This window comes from Antrostomus carolinensis, unplaced genomic scaffold (assembly GCF_000700745.2).
Source record: "Antrostomus carolinensis isolate BGI_N321 unplaced genomic scaffold, ASM70074v2 scaffold17699, whole genome shotgun sequence".
In the NCBI taxonomy this organism is placed as follows: Eukaryota; Metazoa; Chordata; class Aves; order Caprimulgiformes; family Caprimulgidae; genus Antrostomus; species Antrostomus carolinensis.
Genome location: NW_010339412.1, coordinates 7,335 through 24,837, shown reverse-complemented (window position 1 = coordinate 24,837; position 17,503 = coordinate 7,335). Strand labels below are relative to the sequence as shown.

Here is a 17,503-nt window from a genome sequence, read left to right as displayed (position 1 = left end):
AGATGGTGTTGAGGAAGGGCTTCATGTGCCACAAGCCCATGCTAACACAGCATTAGCTCCTACTGCTGCTTTTCCCCCAGTAGTTTGACATTAACCATGTGTCAGACAAAACCAGTTTCTCTTGGATGGAGCCTGGTTTGAATTCCTCCCAAAGCCTTGCTGAAATCAAGGTTTTGGGAGGACCTGTACATGTAAAATGTACATGAGCCATTTTTCCAAGTTTCTCTGCTTCCACCCACACATTTTTGGACAGAAGGCCATTTGGTTGGGTTTTTGGCTTGCTGACACCATAGAGGAGACTCAATGGTCCCTCACACCTGCGGCTGAGTATCCTCTATGGGCAAAGATGGGCTTTGCTTATTCCCAGAAGTGCACAGGGAAAACAGCTGGCCTTCAATCACTGGCACGGAGTTTAACCAGACAAGCCCATGGTGGAGCCATATCTTTGTTCTGTTTAGATTTAACATGATAAAGATACCTGCTCAGGAGTCTAGGAGCCACATTAACCATGCTGTAAAGACAATCAAATGAGACATTAATATCAGCTCCACACGAATACGGCCATCTGGCAGCCCAGCCATCTCCCCAACCATTTCAGGTAGGAGGAAACGCATCCCCAGAGACCCTACTAAATAGATGTTCTCACAATGCCTCTTGGAGAGTGCCTGGGAAGAAGCAAGTACCAGCTATTTGGGGACTGTGAATGTTGAAGCCAGTACCAGCATCTCAGGGCTCCCTCAGAAAACACTTTTTGCTATCCACACAATTTTTTCTGCACCCCAAGGGAAGTGGCAAGAGCTGTGCTGCTGGCCATGTATGTCTGAGTGCTCATTGCTGGAGGAGAGTCATTCCCTCAGCACAGCACATGCCAGGTCTTCAGTCTTTATGGCTCATATCCAAATGCTTCATGAAGCCCTGAGGGACCCAAGGGGACCCCCAAGTGAGCGGTGTACCCACCTCCCTACACATGCAGCATATCCTTAGGATGAGTCTGTTGCATGTCGATCTGTGTTGTGTCAAAGGCATGGCAGAATAACTGCAGGGGCTCTGCTATCTGGAAGGAGAAGGCTGGAATCTCATGGCTGAAATTAAGCTGTTAAACAGCAGCTGAGGTGAATAAACATCCACAACCATCTTATGGGCTCTGCCCTCTGCCAGAGGATGCAGTCACTGCTATCTCACATCCCTCCAAAACCTCATGTGCTAATCTGCACCAACCCTTCATCCTCTTACCCCCATCCCAGACCCAGCTGGAGCACAGACCTACAACATCCAGGTCCACTAAGCCACCACCATCACCAGAATGGGACCACTGTCCCTCAGCTCCAGCTCCTTCTAGCACTGCAGGGACCTGGAGGGTGCAGTGGGGCTGAACACCCTCTGTTCATGGGAGCCAACAAACTAAGGCAGGGATATTTGTTTGTAGCATGGGTATTTGACCCATGAGCAATGTCCTATAAAATTTTAGCAGGAAGAGCAACCACGTATTTCCACCACTGAAACAACAGACGTGCAGCCTGTTGAAGTGTTTTTCTCTAGAAGTGCAGCATCTGTTTGGGTTAAGAGGTCAGGACACTGGCGGGTTGGAAATGTTGCAGAGGACCTGTCATGACGTAGGGAAGGAGAAGAGAGTCCCTCTTCCAAGAGCTGACAAACCCAAGCTCCTCCAGCAGAGCCATGTGCAGGAGCAGAGCCATGCTGGGTAAGCTGTGTGTGGAAGGTGGTCATGCTTGGTTTCCTCTGCAATGCTGTTATCCTGAATAAACATTAGATTGGTTTTGGAGAGCTGCCCAGATGATCATTAACCTTCTCCTGGCCCATGACAGGAAGCCAGCCTGCAGCACTGAGCTAAAATTAGGCCTGTAGGGCACTGGGGCTTGCCAGGTATTGCTATAACTGGGCAGAAACCCCTCTCAAAGAGTGGGCGGCCAGAGGGTTCAGCCTTAAACTGGACTTCTCAGCTCCAGAGGATAAGAGGCAGATCATTAAAGTTACAAAATAATTTAGGTTGGAATAGGTATCTGGAAGTCTTCTCCAACCAGAGAAGCAGGTCCAACTTCAAAGGTGAACAAGTTAGTGAGAGGTCAGCAGAGGTGTTTGCCTCCAGCACAGCCATAGCAAATCCTGTGTACAGGGCACTTGCCAATGAAAAGGTGAATTCCTTTTCACCTATCTGGAGATCAGAGCAGACCATTACCATCAAGTCCTACATGTGTTGCATATTTCTTGTCCATTTGCCAATACTCAGCAGTACAGTCCACCTAGAAACTGCAACTGAGCTAGGTAATGGCCAGAGACTCACAGTTTCTGGCTTGAGACCCCTCCAGAGGGGGAGTGGCACAGAGAGGGAATAGTCCTTTTGTAACTATGACCTTAAAAAAAATCAGAGCAAACAAAACACTTGCACCTCTGGAAGTAATTTCTAACAAAGCTAACCATTTCATGGATCCACCACCTGATTTCATCCTGTATAAAAGTGGATTTTCCTGTCTGGGATGCAAAGGGTTATGCAAGCCTCCTGGAAAAATAAATACCTGAATGAAAGCAGTAAAAACCTCTTCCAAATAGCAACAAAGATCTGAGAGAGGATGACAACACAGCAGAGACAAGCACAGTTTAGATTGTGTGAGGAGCACCAGCAACTTTATTTCCCAGCACAGGGCTGGCTCCCTCTATTGTATCTGTGCTTTGATCTTCAGCAGTATTTATGGGGGGTGGGAAATGAGAGTGCTGCTTCCACACCAGGCCTCTGCTTTCCCCCAGCCTAACCATCCCATAATGGAGCTGTGATTCAGGCTGATTATTTCGAAGGAAGAACCCCATCAAGTAAATACTAGAGAGGCTTTCTCCCATGGAAACACACTTTTCTTATTACTACTGTTCTACCTGATCAGAGCTCTTAACTCTCTACATCCCCTAAAATCTTTTTCCTCCTCACTTTCCTCTACTCTGCCTCTCTAATTGCTCTCCTTGGCTCTTTGAGGGCTCAACTGCACTCATGGGCTGGAGCTGACATTTCATATCTGCCCGTGCTCATATTTCAGAAGGCTGGTTTAATGTACAGGTAACCCAGCTGGGCTTAAGAGGTTGTTCACCAGGAAAATCATTTATGCATTTACTTAAACTCAGTGGAGAATTTTGTTCAGTGGCCCACAGCAGTGCGTGATAGGGTTGTCATCTCAATAGAACCTGGAAGCTAAGCAGCATGAGATGGATGTAAATGACTTCAGACTGCAGCTGAGTAAAAAGCTGAATATCTGTATTTCCTGAAATCCCAAAAGCTAACCTGTCTTGAAAATATTGCCATTTTAACCCAGAATTTATTTTCTCATAGAACAAAAAGATCCTTAAAAATATTTGTGCAAACAGGTTTGTTTTGGTCATTCCCAGACTGCAGCATTGGCCTCAGCCTGGCTCATGGAAACACGATGGCTTTGAACTAGGGCTCCTATCAGGATCTACAGTACCCACAGTTTACAGCTAAATGGGCTTGAAATCAGGTATCTCAACTTTGAGGAAAGATGATTAGCTTTTCAGCCAATTTTGCAGAAAGTACATTTTCCACCAGAAGATCATTTTACTGGAGAAGTCCCCATTTGATCAAGTGCAGACTAAGCTGCCTCCTATGGAAGTCCATGTCAGGCAGCAGGAAGAGCTGACTGTTCAAAGGAAAGGCAAGACAGGACCCAGAGATGACCCCAGCAGGAAAAGTCCATTGAACATCCCAGACAAGACAGGAGATGAACCATATCCAGGGTCCATCCAAAGAGTCTAGTCAGAAGGAGATGGGGCCCGGGGCAGCACTGGACACACGTTACAATGCATATCTGAGGGGTCCATCAGAGAGATAAGCCACCTACCACAGAGGCTTGAGGTCTATCCTGGAGGCAGGACCAAAGGCAGGACCAAAGGCAGGACCAGGCACACCAGCAGCAAAGCTCAAGAGGGGACTAAATCCCCAGGGCTGAGCTTATATGGAGCTCCTGGACGCATGGGCAGAGAGTGTGGGTGGAAGCCCCAGGTGAAGCTGGTCAGGGTCGTTAGTCTTCAGGGCCTTAACAACCAGATACATTTCAGTCTCCTCAGATTGACATTCATTTGGCCACTGCTCTGCAGAAAGTGTCCCATGCCTCCTGCAAAGAGACTGCAAAATGCTCCAGCAGCCAGAGGGGGTTTGTGGACACCAAAGAGCCATTGCTGTCTTATCTCTATTGATTTGTATTCCCCTGGAGAGGAACAGCCCAAGGAGAGAAGCGTTGGCTCTAGCACCATAGAGTGTCCATGAGTGTCAATACACCGATAATAGTAATGTCCCTGTATAGAGACCAAGTGTGTAGTATCTCTTTGTTTCTCCAGCCTACCCAAGAAAAGTGATCTCTTCCTCATCCCTCCCACCTGGCCACTTGTCATCTAGTCTGTGACCTCCCAAAGTCTCAGTAAAAGCTATCCTGTATGCAATGCTGGGCACTTCTCTCTCAGCCCCCCTTTACCTCTCTGCATCATTCCTTCTTCATCTCTCTTCAGACCTCAGTGGAAAATATATCTCTTCTCCCTTGCTTCTTTTTCTTAAATAATAAATAATAGCAGGAGAGAGAGAAGAATTGACTGGAGAACTCTATTATCTAACGCTGTGAGGCATTTGGGAATAGGGTTGGGATGCATAAAATGCTGCCTATAACCTGTCCATGGAGGCAGTATTAGCACTGGGACCTCTGGATATAACATGAACTGGAAATTTACAAGCCTGGGCATCTTTATTATTCAGTGTGGTTGTGATTCTGACCACCATCACCCAACAGGAGGCATGTAGCAAACACCAGGAATACCAACGAGTAGAAAAACTTGTCTGGAAGCCTCTTTCCCCATGTGACATGTACAGGATGGACATCGAGCCATTTAGGGGAGACTTCATCACTAATAAATATTTTCTCTGCCATCTTGGAGCTGACAAGGTTCATTTTAAAATTTGGTGCCTGATAGACAAATTTTCCCTCCCCACTTCTTTGGGTGATTAAACATTTATCGTTTGTAATGTATCGCTCCCATGTCACTATGGCTCTCTCATCTACTGATAAAACGGCCGGAGTGGCTGTGAAAGAGGGTCTAAGAGAAGCTGAAACACGGCCAGCTGGAGAGGGAGCAGCTAGGGAAGATGTAGTTACGGAGATGCAGAAATGCCACGGAGAGGAGCACTGTTGTATGTATGTCTGTATGTATATGTGTGTGTTTACGCACACACACACGCGTGCACATGTTAATCTGGCTCTTTGCCTTCACTCAGTAAATCTAATCCACAGTTTGAAATAACTTATTCAGTAGAATAACAAAATTAGGAATTGAGTGCCAGGACAGCATATTATTATATGTGCTGCCCAGCTCGCTCTCCCTCTACCTACCCAGCCCCCACGGCTGCTTTGTTTGCTCCCTTGCAGCTGCTGCTCTGGTTTAATTTGCTGAGATGCCATTAGTTGGGAGATGGAAGCAAAAACTTCCCAGCCTGCACTGGTTTTTGGAGCCCCAGCTTTGCCTTTTCTTTTCCACCTCCCTTGTTGTGGGTTTTCAGCCAGGATGAGGTTGCTGCTGCTCATGCAGTGCAGGCTGCAGTCTTGTAGAGATCACAAAATCACAGTGGTCTCTCTTTGATGTTGGGTTGTTGGTGGAGACCAGGGCTGGAGAAGCAGGGACAGGTAGGAGAGGAGGGCATCACAGGTCAGGGCTGAGGATCAAGAGGGCAAAGCATGTATCCAGGCTCCAACAGGGATACTGGAGATCAGAGAAAACGCATACGAGCATCAAGAAGTGAGGGAGTTATTGTTGCCTCTTTGCTGGCCCCTGTAAGCCACATAAGTCTGACATCATCTGAGCTGGACAAACCATGCTGCTTTGTGAAAGCAGAAGGAAAAGGAAATACAGCAATGACAGGTAACTTCGTGCAGGAATGATATTTCTTGCAAGGTACTTGGCGAGAACTATGGCTTCCCACAGACGTGGCCTATTGTTGTTGTCCACATGGTGCCAATGTTCAAAGTATCTCTGGTTTAGATTAAATTCACCATTTCAAATCGTTGCTATTGCTATTCCACACCACCTTCATTCATCTCTTCTGCTTCTTTCTCCATCAGTGGAGGAGAACCCCAAATCTCCACCTTCTTGGTTGTTTTTCACATTAGAGTTGTTGGTGGTTTGTTCCCAGGTTTTCCCAGGCAGCTCTGTGGAGAGCCAGAGGACCAGGAAAAGTGGAGTGCAATTGGGTTACCAGGAGAATAAAACCAGGACAGCTGGGCAGAGACAAAGCAGTCAGGCAGGAGGGTTAAAACACTAGCTTTTCTTACTGATTTTTATCCAGTCTGTGGGGAAGAGGCAGGGGGGTCTCTCCTGCTCCTATCAGAGCCCCGTCCCAGCTGCAGGAGGCCAGGGACAGCCAAGGTTCCTCGGCCAACCGGCTGCTCTATTTCTGACCTGCAAGAATCAAGCTCATGATTTCAGAAGCAGAAAAGAGAGATTAGAGGCGAGGTAAAAGGTAGAAAAAGGAAGAAAGAGAAGCCTCCTGGATGTCTGTTACCCTGTTATCTGCTGGTAGAGGGAGATGAGTCGGGAAGCACTGTGAGTGCCCCTGCTCCCGTCCTGCCTCGCGAGATGCTCGGCGCAGGCGCACGCCCACGCGCAGCCGTGTCAGCGTGGTGCTGGGAAGGAGGCTTTCAGGAACCAACAAGATGAACAATTTTGCCTTCCGTGCAAAGCAACAAGACTCACTTCTCCACTCCCCAGTCATGTCCTGGCGATCTAATAAAAGGGGAGATTAGCCCCTCTATCTTCTCTTACATCTCCTTGATGCTGTCATTGTATTCACACTTTGCAAAGCAAATAAAGCAGCAAATTGCTTGCTTTAATGAGCTGAAATTAAACTCAGGCTGCTGATAAAATGCCTTTTCTCCTTTCTGTTGTTGGGAAGGAGTTGCCTGATAGGCAACGTACAGGAAAGAAGAGAAAACACACAGCAGGAGCCTTATTGAACGTGTTTGAGCCATTTACCATTGCTCTTCTTCACCCTTGACACCCCCAATTAGATGAGGGAGGCACAAAGGTGATGAGAAGGCTACAGGGGCTCAGCCTGGCAAGGTCTGTGGAGGGTCTGTCTCTGCTCTTTGCTCAAGGGATGGTCCCGCTCCACTAGCTAATGCCCCCTGACACAGGCTGGAACCCACAGCCTCCTCAGGGAGGAGAGACAAGAAACCTTCCTCTGGAAGAAAAAGGCTGGTTTGGCTCCACAGAACAATCCCAAACACAAGCTTGTCCAGAGAGGATGGTTGGGTCAAAATGAGAGTTAGAGGAGACAGAATGAGTGCTTGCTAAAAAGAATGTGCCAGGATGCATCACTCCCTGCTCCTTGTGCTGTCTCAGTTTGTCAGGGCTTCCCCTGCTGTGGGAGTTCCCCATAGTGCACAAACCCATGGAGGAGAACAGGGAGATGGTCACACCAAGGGCAAACACTGTGGGACAGCAGCGAAGGAAAGCACCCTCTGTGCCATCCCAAATGGACAACTGGGGCAAGATGGCTCTTCAGGCCAGGATCACCCTTCTCCCACACCCTTAGGGGCGATGTGCACCCACCCAGGAGGCAGTCTGAGGAGCTGGGGACCAAGGGAGCTGGGGACCAAGCTGGTCCCTGTGGCAGAGGACAGTGGACACATCTAGAGCCCAGCTTGCAGCTGGAGAAAGTCTCCACCTACAGCACAAAGCATCTACTGGGATTTTCATCCCAACAAGAGGAGCTCAGGGCACTTTTCTTCAGTCTCCCACAGGCCTGTGGAGCGCTATGATTGTCTGATGGTAATGGAGAGAAGACTGGAGTGCAGAGAGGTTAATTGAGTTGCCCAGTGCTGGGAGGGATATAGCAGCAGATGTCTCCAGCCTGGCACTGCAGCCCATCTCTCCCCATCAGCTGGGGAGGTGGTAAAGGCGGGGACACTCACCTGCAGCATCCCAGGGAGCACAGTCCCTCTTCCCTTTCTCGCTGGCTCCAAGGACTCAGCTGTGCCAAAATGGGCTGCCAGGTCAAAGCATCCAGGGAAGGATCCTTGTGAATACGTTCCTGCCAGTGCAGCAGGTACTGTTCCCCAAAATGGGGTTACCCACAATATCAGTATCAGTGCAGTGATGAAAGGGCTTCAGCTGGAATAGCAGTGTAAAAGCGTGCTCAAATCCAGGTTTCTACCCCCAGGAAGGAGGAGACCTGAGATTCAGCTGCCTTGCCCTCAGCACCCCTTCCACCCAAGCCTCATTTCTCATAAACTTTTGAAAACCTGTTTTTGTTGAGCTTTCTGCCAAATGTAGCTGGGATAGGACAGCACCAGGGACTGGGGAAGCAAAGAGAGACCTGCAACGTCCCCAGGCAGGTCCCTATGGAAGCATCGTCGTGGGGCCAGTACATCTCACCCACGCATGACTGCACAACCACAGTGCAGTCTGCAGGAAGGGTGTACCACACACCCTGCCCTCCCTGGGGACACTGGGGCTCTGGCTGTTGTCTTCCCCCGCAGCCTCACCTCCTCGAGCAGCTGGTGGGGTGTCTGCTGGAGGACAAGGTGGCCAGAGAACTTCATGTGCAGAGAGCTGACGCAAGAGCAGATCTTGTTATTCATGTAACGGAAACCCAACGGTGCCACCAGGGAATAGACTCGTTGTTCACAGAGAGAACAGATGAACTGTTTTACTGCTTATTATTATTGGCCTGTTTGTCGAGGTACAAACTGTGAATGGTTAACAGGGGTCTCTGCAGTGAAACATGGTCTGCTTCATTGCCTGGTATTACGGGTGGAAAAGAACCTGGTGTCTTCACGACAAGGGCAAGGCTGTGGCATCTGCCTCTAAACGCCCTTTGACGATCAGCCTCGTGATTTTCAGGCATGCAGCACCCAGCACAGTCCCTTCACTGCCTAGGCTCTTGGAAATGGTTTTCAAACCAGTTTCTGGATTTATACTATTTTGCAGATCCAATGAAAGACAATTTAGATATAAGATTTGCCTCTGTCTCCTTCATGGATGCCCAAGAAACCTCCAGTTCCTACCATGTGTGTTTTTGAGGAGTGCTAGTGGTGTCTTCCCTGCATCCTATGGTCTGCCCTGGGACAAGAGAGACAACCCTTGTGCAGGTTCAGTCGGCGAGACACGGTGTCCTCAGTCAGCATCCCCAGCAGTGAGCACCGCTGCTGCGCACACCAGCACATGAGACAGTTAGGATTCCCCTCAGCAAAATGCTGCAGCATCAAATCTACATCAGAGCAAGTTGTCTAGATTTCATCTGCTCTCAGCAGAGAGGAACAGACACTTCTGGGGCATCACTCCTCCCCTCCTAAGGTAGATACCTAAATAGGTCAGATGAATGGTGCCCTGGATGTGCATTGGTCTCTCCCTGGCCTATAATGTGAGGCTGGACAACGTGCTCAAAGGAGGGTGACCTCCATGGTCAATGGCCACCTTCCCTCATGCTGCCAAACACCACTGTTAACAGCACCTAAAGAAACCAAAGGCTCTTTGAAAGGTGGTAGCCAGAGTTAGAAGGCAAGTGCCTAACATTAAGAGGGTAGTTGGATGCCACCCCAGCGCTGCTAGGCACTCATTGTCTATCCTTTGTATTTAGATTGTGCTTGTGTTTTGTTTTGTTCAGGTGAGCCAAGGGACCGAGTGGGAACAGCCAGACCTGCAGAGGCACATGGAGATGGGGACCAGTGTCACAATGGGCAGCAAAAAGAAAATGAGGAGATGTACTATAAAAAGTGAGAGGAAGGCTTGTCTCTAAGCCAGAGGAACTCCTCCACATGGACACCTAACTTCATGACTCCTTCCTTGAGATGCCAGAGACCTGGTGATGTGGGACCAGCTTCAGCCACCCAGGCCTTGGTAACAGCCCCTGGCCGGTGGCTGCTGAGTACCGTGGGCACCGAGGTCCACTTTCTCCACGGATGCTTCCCCTCCATCTCCAAACCATGAGGAGAAAGGAGAGGAGCACAAAGCTGCCGAAGAAGCACTAGCCCACGTCTTCCTGGCCCCTGTCCTGCTCCCCACTTCCAGCAGACCAGGAACCCCTTCTCCGTGCCACCCTTCCAGATGGCAGGTCGCCGGTGGGCCGCGACGCCAGCCCTCTGCATGTGCGTGGCAGCCATCTCTCTCCTGCACGCCGTTGGGGTGCGGGCAGACTGCTGGCTCATTGAAGGGGACAAGGGCTTCGTCTGGTTGGCCATCTGCAGCCAAAACCAGCCCCCCTACGAGTCCATCCCCCAGCAAATCAACAGCACCATCGTGGACTTGCGGCTGAACGACAACAAGATCAAGAGCGTGCAGTATGCCTCGCTCAGCCGCTTCGGCAACCTGACATACCTCAACTTGACGAAGAACGAGATCTCCTACATCGAGGACGGTGCCTTTTCAGGACAGTTCAACCTCCAGGTGCTGCAGCTGGGTTACAACCGACTGAGGAACCTCACTGAGGGCATCCTCCGGGGCCTGGGGAAGCTGGAGTACCTTTATCTCCAGGCCAACCTCATCGAGTCTGTCACCCCCAATGCCTTCTGGGAGTGCCCCAACATAGTGAACATTGACCTGTCCATGAACAGGATCCAGAGACTCGATAGCAACACTTTTCGGGGCCTAAACAAGCTCTCTGTCTGTGAACTCTACAGTAACCCCTTCTACTGCTCCTGCGAGCTCCTCGGCTTCCTGCAATGGCTGGAGGCTTTCACCAACATGACACGCACGTATGACCGGATGCAGTGCGACTCCCCGCCCGACTACACGGGCTACTACTTGTTGGGCCAAGGCCGGACTGGCTATCGCAATGCTCTGAGCATGCTCTCTTCCCTTTGCACCGGTGGCTCCTACACTGTGATTCCTCGTTTTATCCCTCCCAGGTACCAGGTGACCACAGCACCCTCTGAAAGCCCCTGCTCTGAGGAGGAGTGCTCCTCTGGCGATGGCACGACACCGCAGTTCTCCCTGTTCACACCCATCGGCGAGACGGAGGTGCGCCCCAACATCCAGGTGAAGCACCTCAACCACAACTCAGCCGTCCTCACCGTGCAGATCCCCTACCCCTTCAGCAAGATGTACATCCTCTCCCAGTTCGAAAATGGCTTCTCCTCTATGATCACCAAGCTCAGGAAGAAGGAGGAGAACATCACCGTGAGCAACCTAGTAGCACAAAGAGATTACACCTACTGTGTTGTCTCTGTCCACCAATACTCCAAGTACAACCACACCTGTGTCACCATCACACCCACCAGACCCAACCGCAAGGAGCCAGTGCCCACCCCTTCCACTGCCACTCATTATATCATGACAATCTTGGGCTGTCTCTTTGGCATGGTGATTGTCCTGGGCGTTGTGTATTACTGTCTCCGGAAGAGGCGCCAGCAGGAGGAGAAGCACAAAAAGGCTGCTGGCAGCATGAAGAAGACCATCATTGAGCTGAAATATGGACCAGAAATGGAGACCACCAGCATCACCCAGCTGTCTCAGGGACAGATACTGGGTGGGGAGACGGTGACCCGCATCCCCTACCTGCCTTCTGCTGGTGAGGTTGAGCAGTACAAGCTGATTGACAGCAGTGAGACCCCCAAGGCAACCAAGGGCAACTATATGGAGGTGAGGACGGGTGAGCAGCCGGAGAGGCGAGACTGTGAGCTGTCCCTGCCGCCAGACACCCAGAGCTCCGTGGCCGAGATCTCCACCATTGCCAAGGAGGTGGACAAAGTGAACCAGATCATCAACAACTGCATCGATGCCTTGAAATCTGAGTCCACCTCCTTCCAAGGCGTGAAATCGGGGGCAGTCTCCACGGTGGAGCCTCAGCTGGTGCTCTTATCAGAGCAGATCCCCAGCAAGCACGGATTCCTCTCCCCCGTCTACAAGGAAAGCTACAGCCACCCTCTCCAGCGGCACCACAGCATGGAGGCAGCCCCTAAACGCTCCAGCACCTCTTCCAGTGGCTCTATACGGAGCCCCAGGTCCTACCGCTCTGAGGGATCGGGCCACAAATCAGAAGCCAAATACATCGAGAAGACGTCCCCCACCACCGACACCATCCTCACTGTGACACCGGCTGCGGCCATCCTGCGGGCAGAGGCGGAGAAGATCCGTCAGTACAGTGAACACCGTCACTCGTACCCCGGCTCGCACCAAGGGGAGCAGCACGACAGCATGGCGGGGCGAAAGCCTTCCATCCTGGAACCTCTGACCCGTCCTCGCCCCAGAGACCTGGCCTATTCCCAGCTCTCGCCTCAATATCACAACCTGAGCTACACCTCCAGCCCAGAGTACACCTGCAAACCATCGCACAGCATCTGGGAGCGCTTCAAACTCAACCGCAAGCGGCACAAAGACGAGGAGGAGTATATGGCAGCCGGCCACGCCCTACGCAAAAAGGTCCAGTTTGCCAAAGACGAGGATCTTCATGACATCTTAGACTACTGGAAGGGCGTCTCTGCCCAGCAGAAGTCCTGAGTCCTCACATACAACTCGTGACTTAACACACTAACTGGACCAAAAGAAATCCGCAGCAGCTATTTTTATTCAGACTATCTTTGAAACAAAATAAAATTAAAAAAAAAAAAAAAAATCAATAAAAATAAAAGAGAGAACGAATTATGAAAAATCTATAAATATTCTATATAATATATAAAGTGAGATATTAAAATGTCCTCACATTGGTGAGACACGCACCAAATTTGAACACAAACTTTACAAAACAAACAAACTGTGGAGTGAAAAAAAAAAAAAAAAAAAGTTTTGTTTCATTTTGATTTTTTTAAAAAAAAATAAGAAAAAAAGAAAAAATTGAATATAAAAAGAAAGTGAAAGAGCGGGCAGAGAGCTGAGGTCTGGCGTTTCCCAATATTGCATTGCATGAGTCCCTATTCCGTGATTTTGTGGATTCTTTGTGAACAGTTTGTGTTCTTCCTTCCTTCCCTTCCAAAATCAACAGCAACAAAAACAGCAACAAAAAAAAAAAACCAAAAAGAGACCAGAAGGAGATCCATCCTTTGGGCTGTTTTTGCAAACGGAGTCTTCCAGTTTAGACTTTTACCCGGTTGAAGGCCCGTTCACATTTTCACTCACTGGGAGGTTTTACCACACATTGCATTGTAAACCGAAGTCGTTAATTGTACAGAGAAAATTTCTATATTTGCAATGTTTGCTGTATAATGAGAAAGAGAGAGGAGAAAAAAAAATAATACTACATCTACTAAAAAAAAAAAAATATATATATATATATATCTCTATTCACCTGTTTGTACCAGATTTTAATCATGGATTTTAGAGAAAGAGATGGAGTTTGGTTTGAAGGACTTTCTTGGTGGTTGGTTGATTGGTCAGTTGGTTGGTTGATGGGATATATTTTTGGAGGTGTGTGAGGGGGTGTTTGGCTTTCTAAGTGTTTGGTTTTGATTTCTCCCAACAAGTGTCTGTATCCAAGTTCTCATCACTTCCAAGTATGCTGTGAAAAAGGGCACATCCCCAGAATAGCAGAATTCCCCATCTTATTCCAGGTGGGAGACCATCACTGCTGAGAACAGGGAAGGGGATGAAAAGTCAAGGCCTCTTGATTGAGCAGGTGCCACCAAGCAATGAGATTTCTCCTGCAAATTAAAAGGTATTGGTTTCTCCCCCTAAACAGACAAATATGGAGAGTGGTGGTCCTTGGGGTGGGTTAATCCCTTACCTTGCAGGATGGGGAGCTAGTGAAGGGTTAGAGCAGAAATCCTCTTGCCACTTTCCAGAGAAGGACATCATTGAGGGGTGATTTTGCTGAAGGAGAAGACACTAAGCATTCATAGCTTGTCCATATTGAGAGCTATTACAGTAGGCAGAGACCCTGGCCCAGAGGTGCTGCCCCTCACTCCTGGCACTCCTACCACCCCATGTCCAGCAGGTTACCCACAGATAACCCCAAACGCAGCCTCAGGCAGCATCTCCTGCCTGCAGCCCCAGCACTGCTCACAGGCCAGTTTGGCTCCCGTTTCATGAGTGGCTTTGAAGATGGACACCCTGGGGAACCCTTGAACAGCCCTTGGGACTTTGGAAGGGAAGGGGATGGTCATGTATTCATGTCTTGGTTTCACCCAAGGAGCTACGTGCTTTTCAACCATTGCTCTCCAACCTGGCCAAGACTTAACAGCTTTTTGCCCCATCTCTAAAATACTCAGAGATTATGCCCTACTCATGGGGTGAGGAGGAGAAGGGATTTATGGAAGCTGTGAAGGCAATCCCAGGCCATGCTGGTGGCCAAAGGACATGCTTTTGCCCTGATTACCACCAGCTGAGTCTCAAGCCCCCATGTCTCACCCTGTGACCAACATGAAGCAGGGACCACATGAGGGTCAGGGAGCTGCTCTGCTCCCCCAGTGAGTGTGTGGGAGCCCAGAGAACCAGCACAGTGAGGTCATGAGCTCCCCAAATGCAGCCCTTTGGGGCCCTGCTGCTTGCCAGCGTTTTTCCCTTGCATCCTGCTCACAAATCTCCTTGGATGGACACCCTGAGTCCTGACAGGAGCACTAGGGCCCAGGAGCAAACCGTATCCCATCCTGTTATTTCGGTATTTCAAAGCGATTTTGACAGTTATTCTTGCAAAAGGTTGTGTTTGTTCAGAAGGGAGCTGAGCCAGGAAGACACGGAGCAGGCTGGGAAGTGCACGAGTTCCTTCCCCGTGGTTAGACGTGTGTAGACAACAAACCATGAGCAGGGTTTCATAATAAAAGGTAGGCAATTTCCCCAGGAATATATTCACTCTGCGTGAGCAAAGGCACATGTCTCCACCTCCTCCAGGTGCCCCAGATCCTGCTCACAGCACACAGCTTCCCAGGGCTGTGTCTTACTCACCAGTCACTGAGCAGGACCTGGAAAGGGGAGCTGAGGATCACCCCTCTCTTGTTCCATGACATAGTGATGGAACCCTCCCTAGATCTCAGTTGTATCTCCTGGACCAGAGCAAAGCCTTCAGCCGAACCCAACTTCCCTTGCAAACCCTGAGTGCCTCCTGGAGAAACAGGAGCTGGTCAGCAAGGATGGATGGGGGAAATGGTGGCAGGGCCTCCTGGCACTGTTTCATGGCCTCAGGGGATTCCTCAGCAAAAGGCTGGGATGGTCCAAGGCGATGGCAGTTCATGAGTTAATTTGGGCTCAGATGCTCCAGCGATAGCAGTCACCAATAGACACTAAAAGACCTTCCTCAATCACTCCCAGAATTGAGACCAGTCCCCACACCAGTTTAAATGACATCATGACTATCTCCATGGCAGCACATCAGCAGTGAGTTCATCTCTTTACCTGGGGCGAGTCATTTGGCTCCTCTTTGCCTCTGTTTCCGCCTCCGCAAAATGCTTCCTCATGGCGTTGAGGGCGTAGGCTGGTTGGGGAGGCTCAATTAATTAATTGCCTGTCTGTGAAGCCTGTTTAGCGCTTAGAAGAAAAGCTGCTGTAGAAATGCAAAGTTGTTAGTGGCATAAACCAGCAGGGGCAGATGAAATCAAAGCCCAGTTCTGTTTTCACACCAGGATTTCACTGGTCGTAAACCAACAGAGACTGACACAGGAAATGTGATACAGCAGCATTGGCCTGTCTAAATTAAACACTTCCCAGATGCAAACTCACTGCAGTTGGAGAAAAGGAGAGTTGGAAAAGGTCTAGGCCCCTCCATCTCCAAGGTACCTCCCTTGCAGATGCAGCACCCTATGCCCCGTGGTTGGTGGGGCCTCACCGTGGATCTCGGAGAGCTCGATATGGCTCCTTGGGTGATGATGCAATGACCACGCTGTAGAGCACCCTCCAGCCTCCTTGTCCTCCTTCCAAGACAGGGTGGTCCACATCTCTTGGCATGAGATGCCACAAGATGAGCTGAGACAGAAGCCAGGCAAGAAAAGGGAAGAAGTCCCACTGTCCCCAAAGCCACTGCCCCATGCATGGACCTCCTGAGGTGTCTCAGCACAGGGCTTGCTGAGCTCTGTCCATGGCATCCTTCATCCTCGCCCCGAGGCAGCTGCTTTACAGACCTCTCCAAGGGAGAATTTCAACACCTGCCACCTGTTGGATGCTTTTCTTCTTTATGTTGTCTCCTGTTCAACCACCAAAGCTCTCAAGCTGCTTCTGCAAAGAGAAATGGTACCCTGTCCAGCCAGGCTGTTCCTGTTGCCCCAAACCCATCCCCAAAGGGCTCCCTGCCAAGCACAAAGGAGGGGGCACAGGAAAGACACAGAGAGTGAGGAGGAGCGGAGGCCAGGGGAAAGTTCTCTCCCTCATTTTGCCCCACCTCAAGGGGCAATGGTGACCAGTCATCTGGGAACCAGCAGAGAAAGCCACTGTCAGCACTGAGAACCCGGAGGTCTGCATCTCCCTCTCCTGCAGCAGCCTGAGCTCTGCCTCTGGGGAGTGTGAAGAAAGGGAAGGGAAAAGAAAGGGTGGGAGAGGGATGAAAGGCAGGGAGAGGTGTGCAAGGCAGGGGCAGGGGAAGGTGGAGGTGGTGGGAGCAGCTGTGCCCGGAGTGGGTCAGGCAGCAGCCCCCGGAGAAGCCAGTGAAGGCATCGAGCAAAGCTGCTCCGAGAGAAATTCCTTTTTTTTTAAAAAAGATGGAGCAGTTGTTTCCCTGCGGCGATGAAACAGAGAAAAGGAGCAGAGGGACCCATCGCTGCTTCTGCCCTGTGCTGCTCTGAGAAATCTCCGCGCTGGCTGAGGTTGGAAGAAGCTGTGTCTGCTCCTGGGAAATGCTCCTGGAGAGCTTCGAAGGCAGCTGCCTGCGGCCATGCCATGGTGCCCAGCTGCCCCATCACTGTTGTCACCTCTCCAGGTTGTCCCCACTGAACAAGGGAACAAGCACTCCTGTGCTGAAGGCTGCCTGCCAGCCATGAGGTGTGTCCGAGGGGACAGGGGACACAACCAAACCCACCTTGGAAAGCACAGCTCAGACCTTCCCTGTCACAAACACCAGTTGATGTGCTGACAGCATGGTGCTCTCTGACACAGAGTTCAGGTTCCCATCATCACTTCCCAGCCTCTGCTCCCCCAAACTCCTCCCCGAGGGCTCTGCTGTTCCCTGCAGGACAAGGAGAGCCCCAGGGCCATAGATAAATGTGTTCTGCTGATGTCCTGTCTGTGGCCAAAAAATGGCTGTTATTTAAACCATCCATCTTCAAGGGCAAAACCAAGGCAGGACTAAGAAATCCCCACTCTGATCCCTTCCCCAGCATCTCAGCAACACCTTGTTGGAATGTAAATCAGAGCCCATGTTACCCACAGCTCAATCCTTGCTCTGGCCAAGAGTCAGCAAAGGACCCTGTCAACGTGTTGCAAAGTCTGTGTGATATCTAGAACTTGGATATGATTTAAAAGCCTGTAAATTAGGACAGAAGCATCTCTCCATACAGACATGCACCATTTAAGCCCAGTGTTCCTGAGGGTACCCACCTGCCCTGGTGTGTACACTGCTTGCATCCATGTGTTTCAAAACATGGTCCAT

The 17,503-nt window shown here is 50.1% G+C and overlaps 1 protein-coding gene across 1 annotated transcript; it reads left to right on the top strand.

Annotated features, from left to right (window-relative positions):
- The first annotated feature begins 10,098 nt into the window (after window positions 1-10,098).
- On the top strand, window positions 10,099-13,281 carry ELFN1 (extracellular leucine rich repeat and fibronectin type III domain containing 1). Its single transcript, XM_010175848.2, has one exon. The coding sequence runs from the start codon at window positions 10,108-10,110 to the stop codon at window positions 12,496-12,498; it is 2,391 nt and encodes a 796-aa protein (XP_010174150.1). The 5' UTR covers window positions 10,099-10,107; the 3' UTR covers window positions 12,499-13,281.
- Window positions 13,282-17,503: the final 4,222 nt, after the last annotated feature.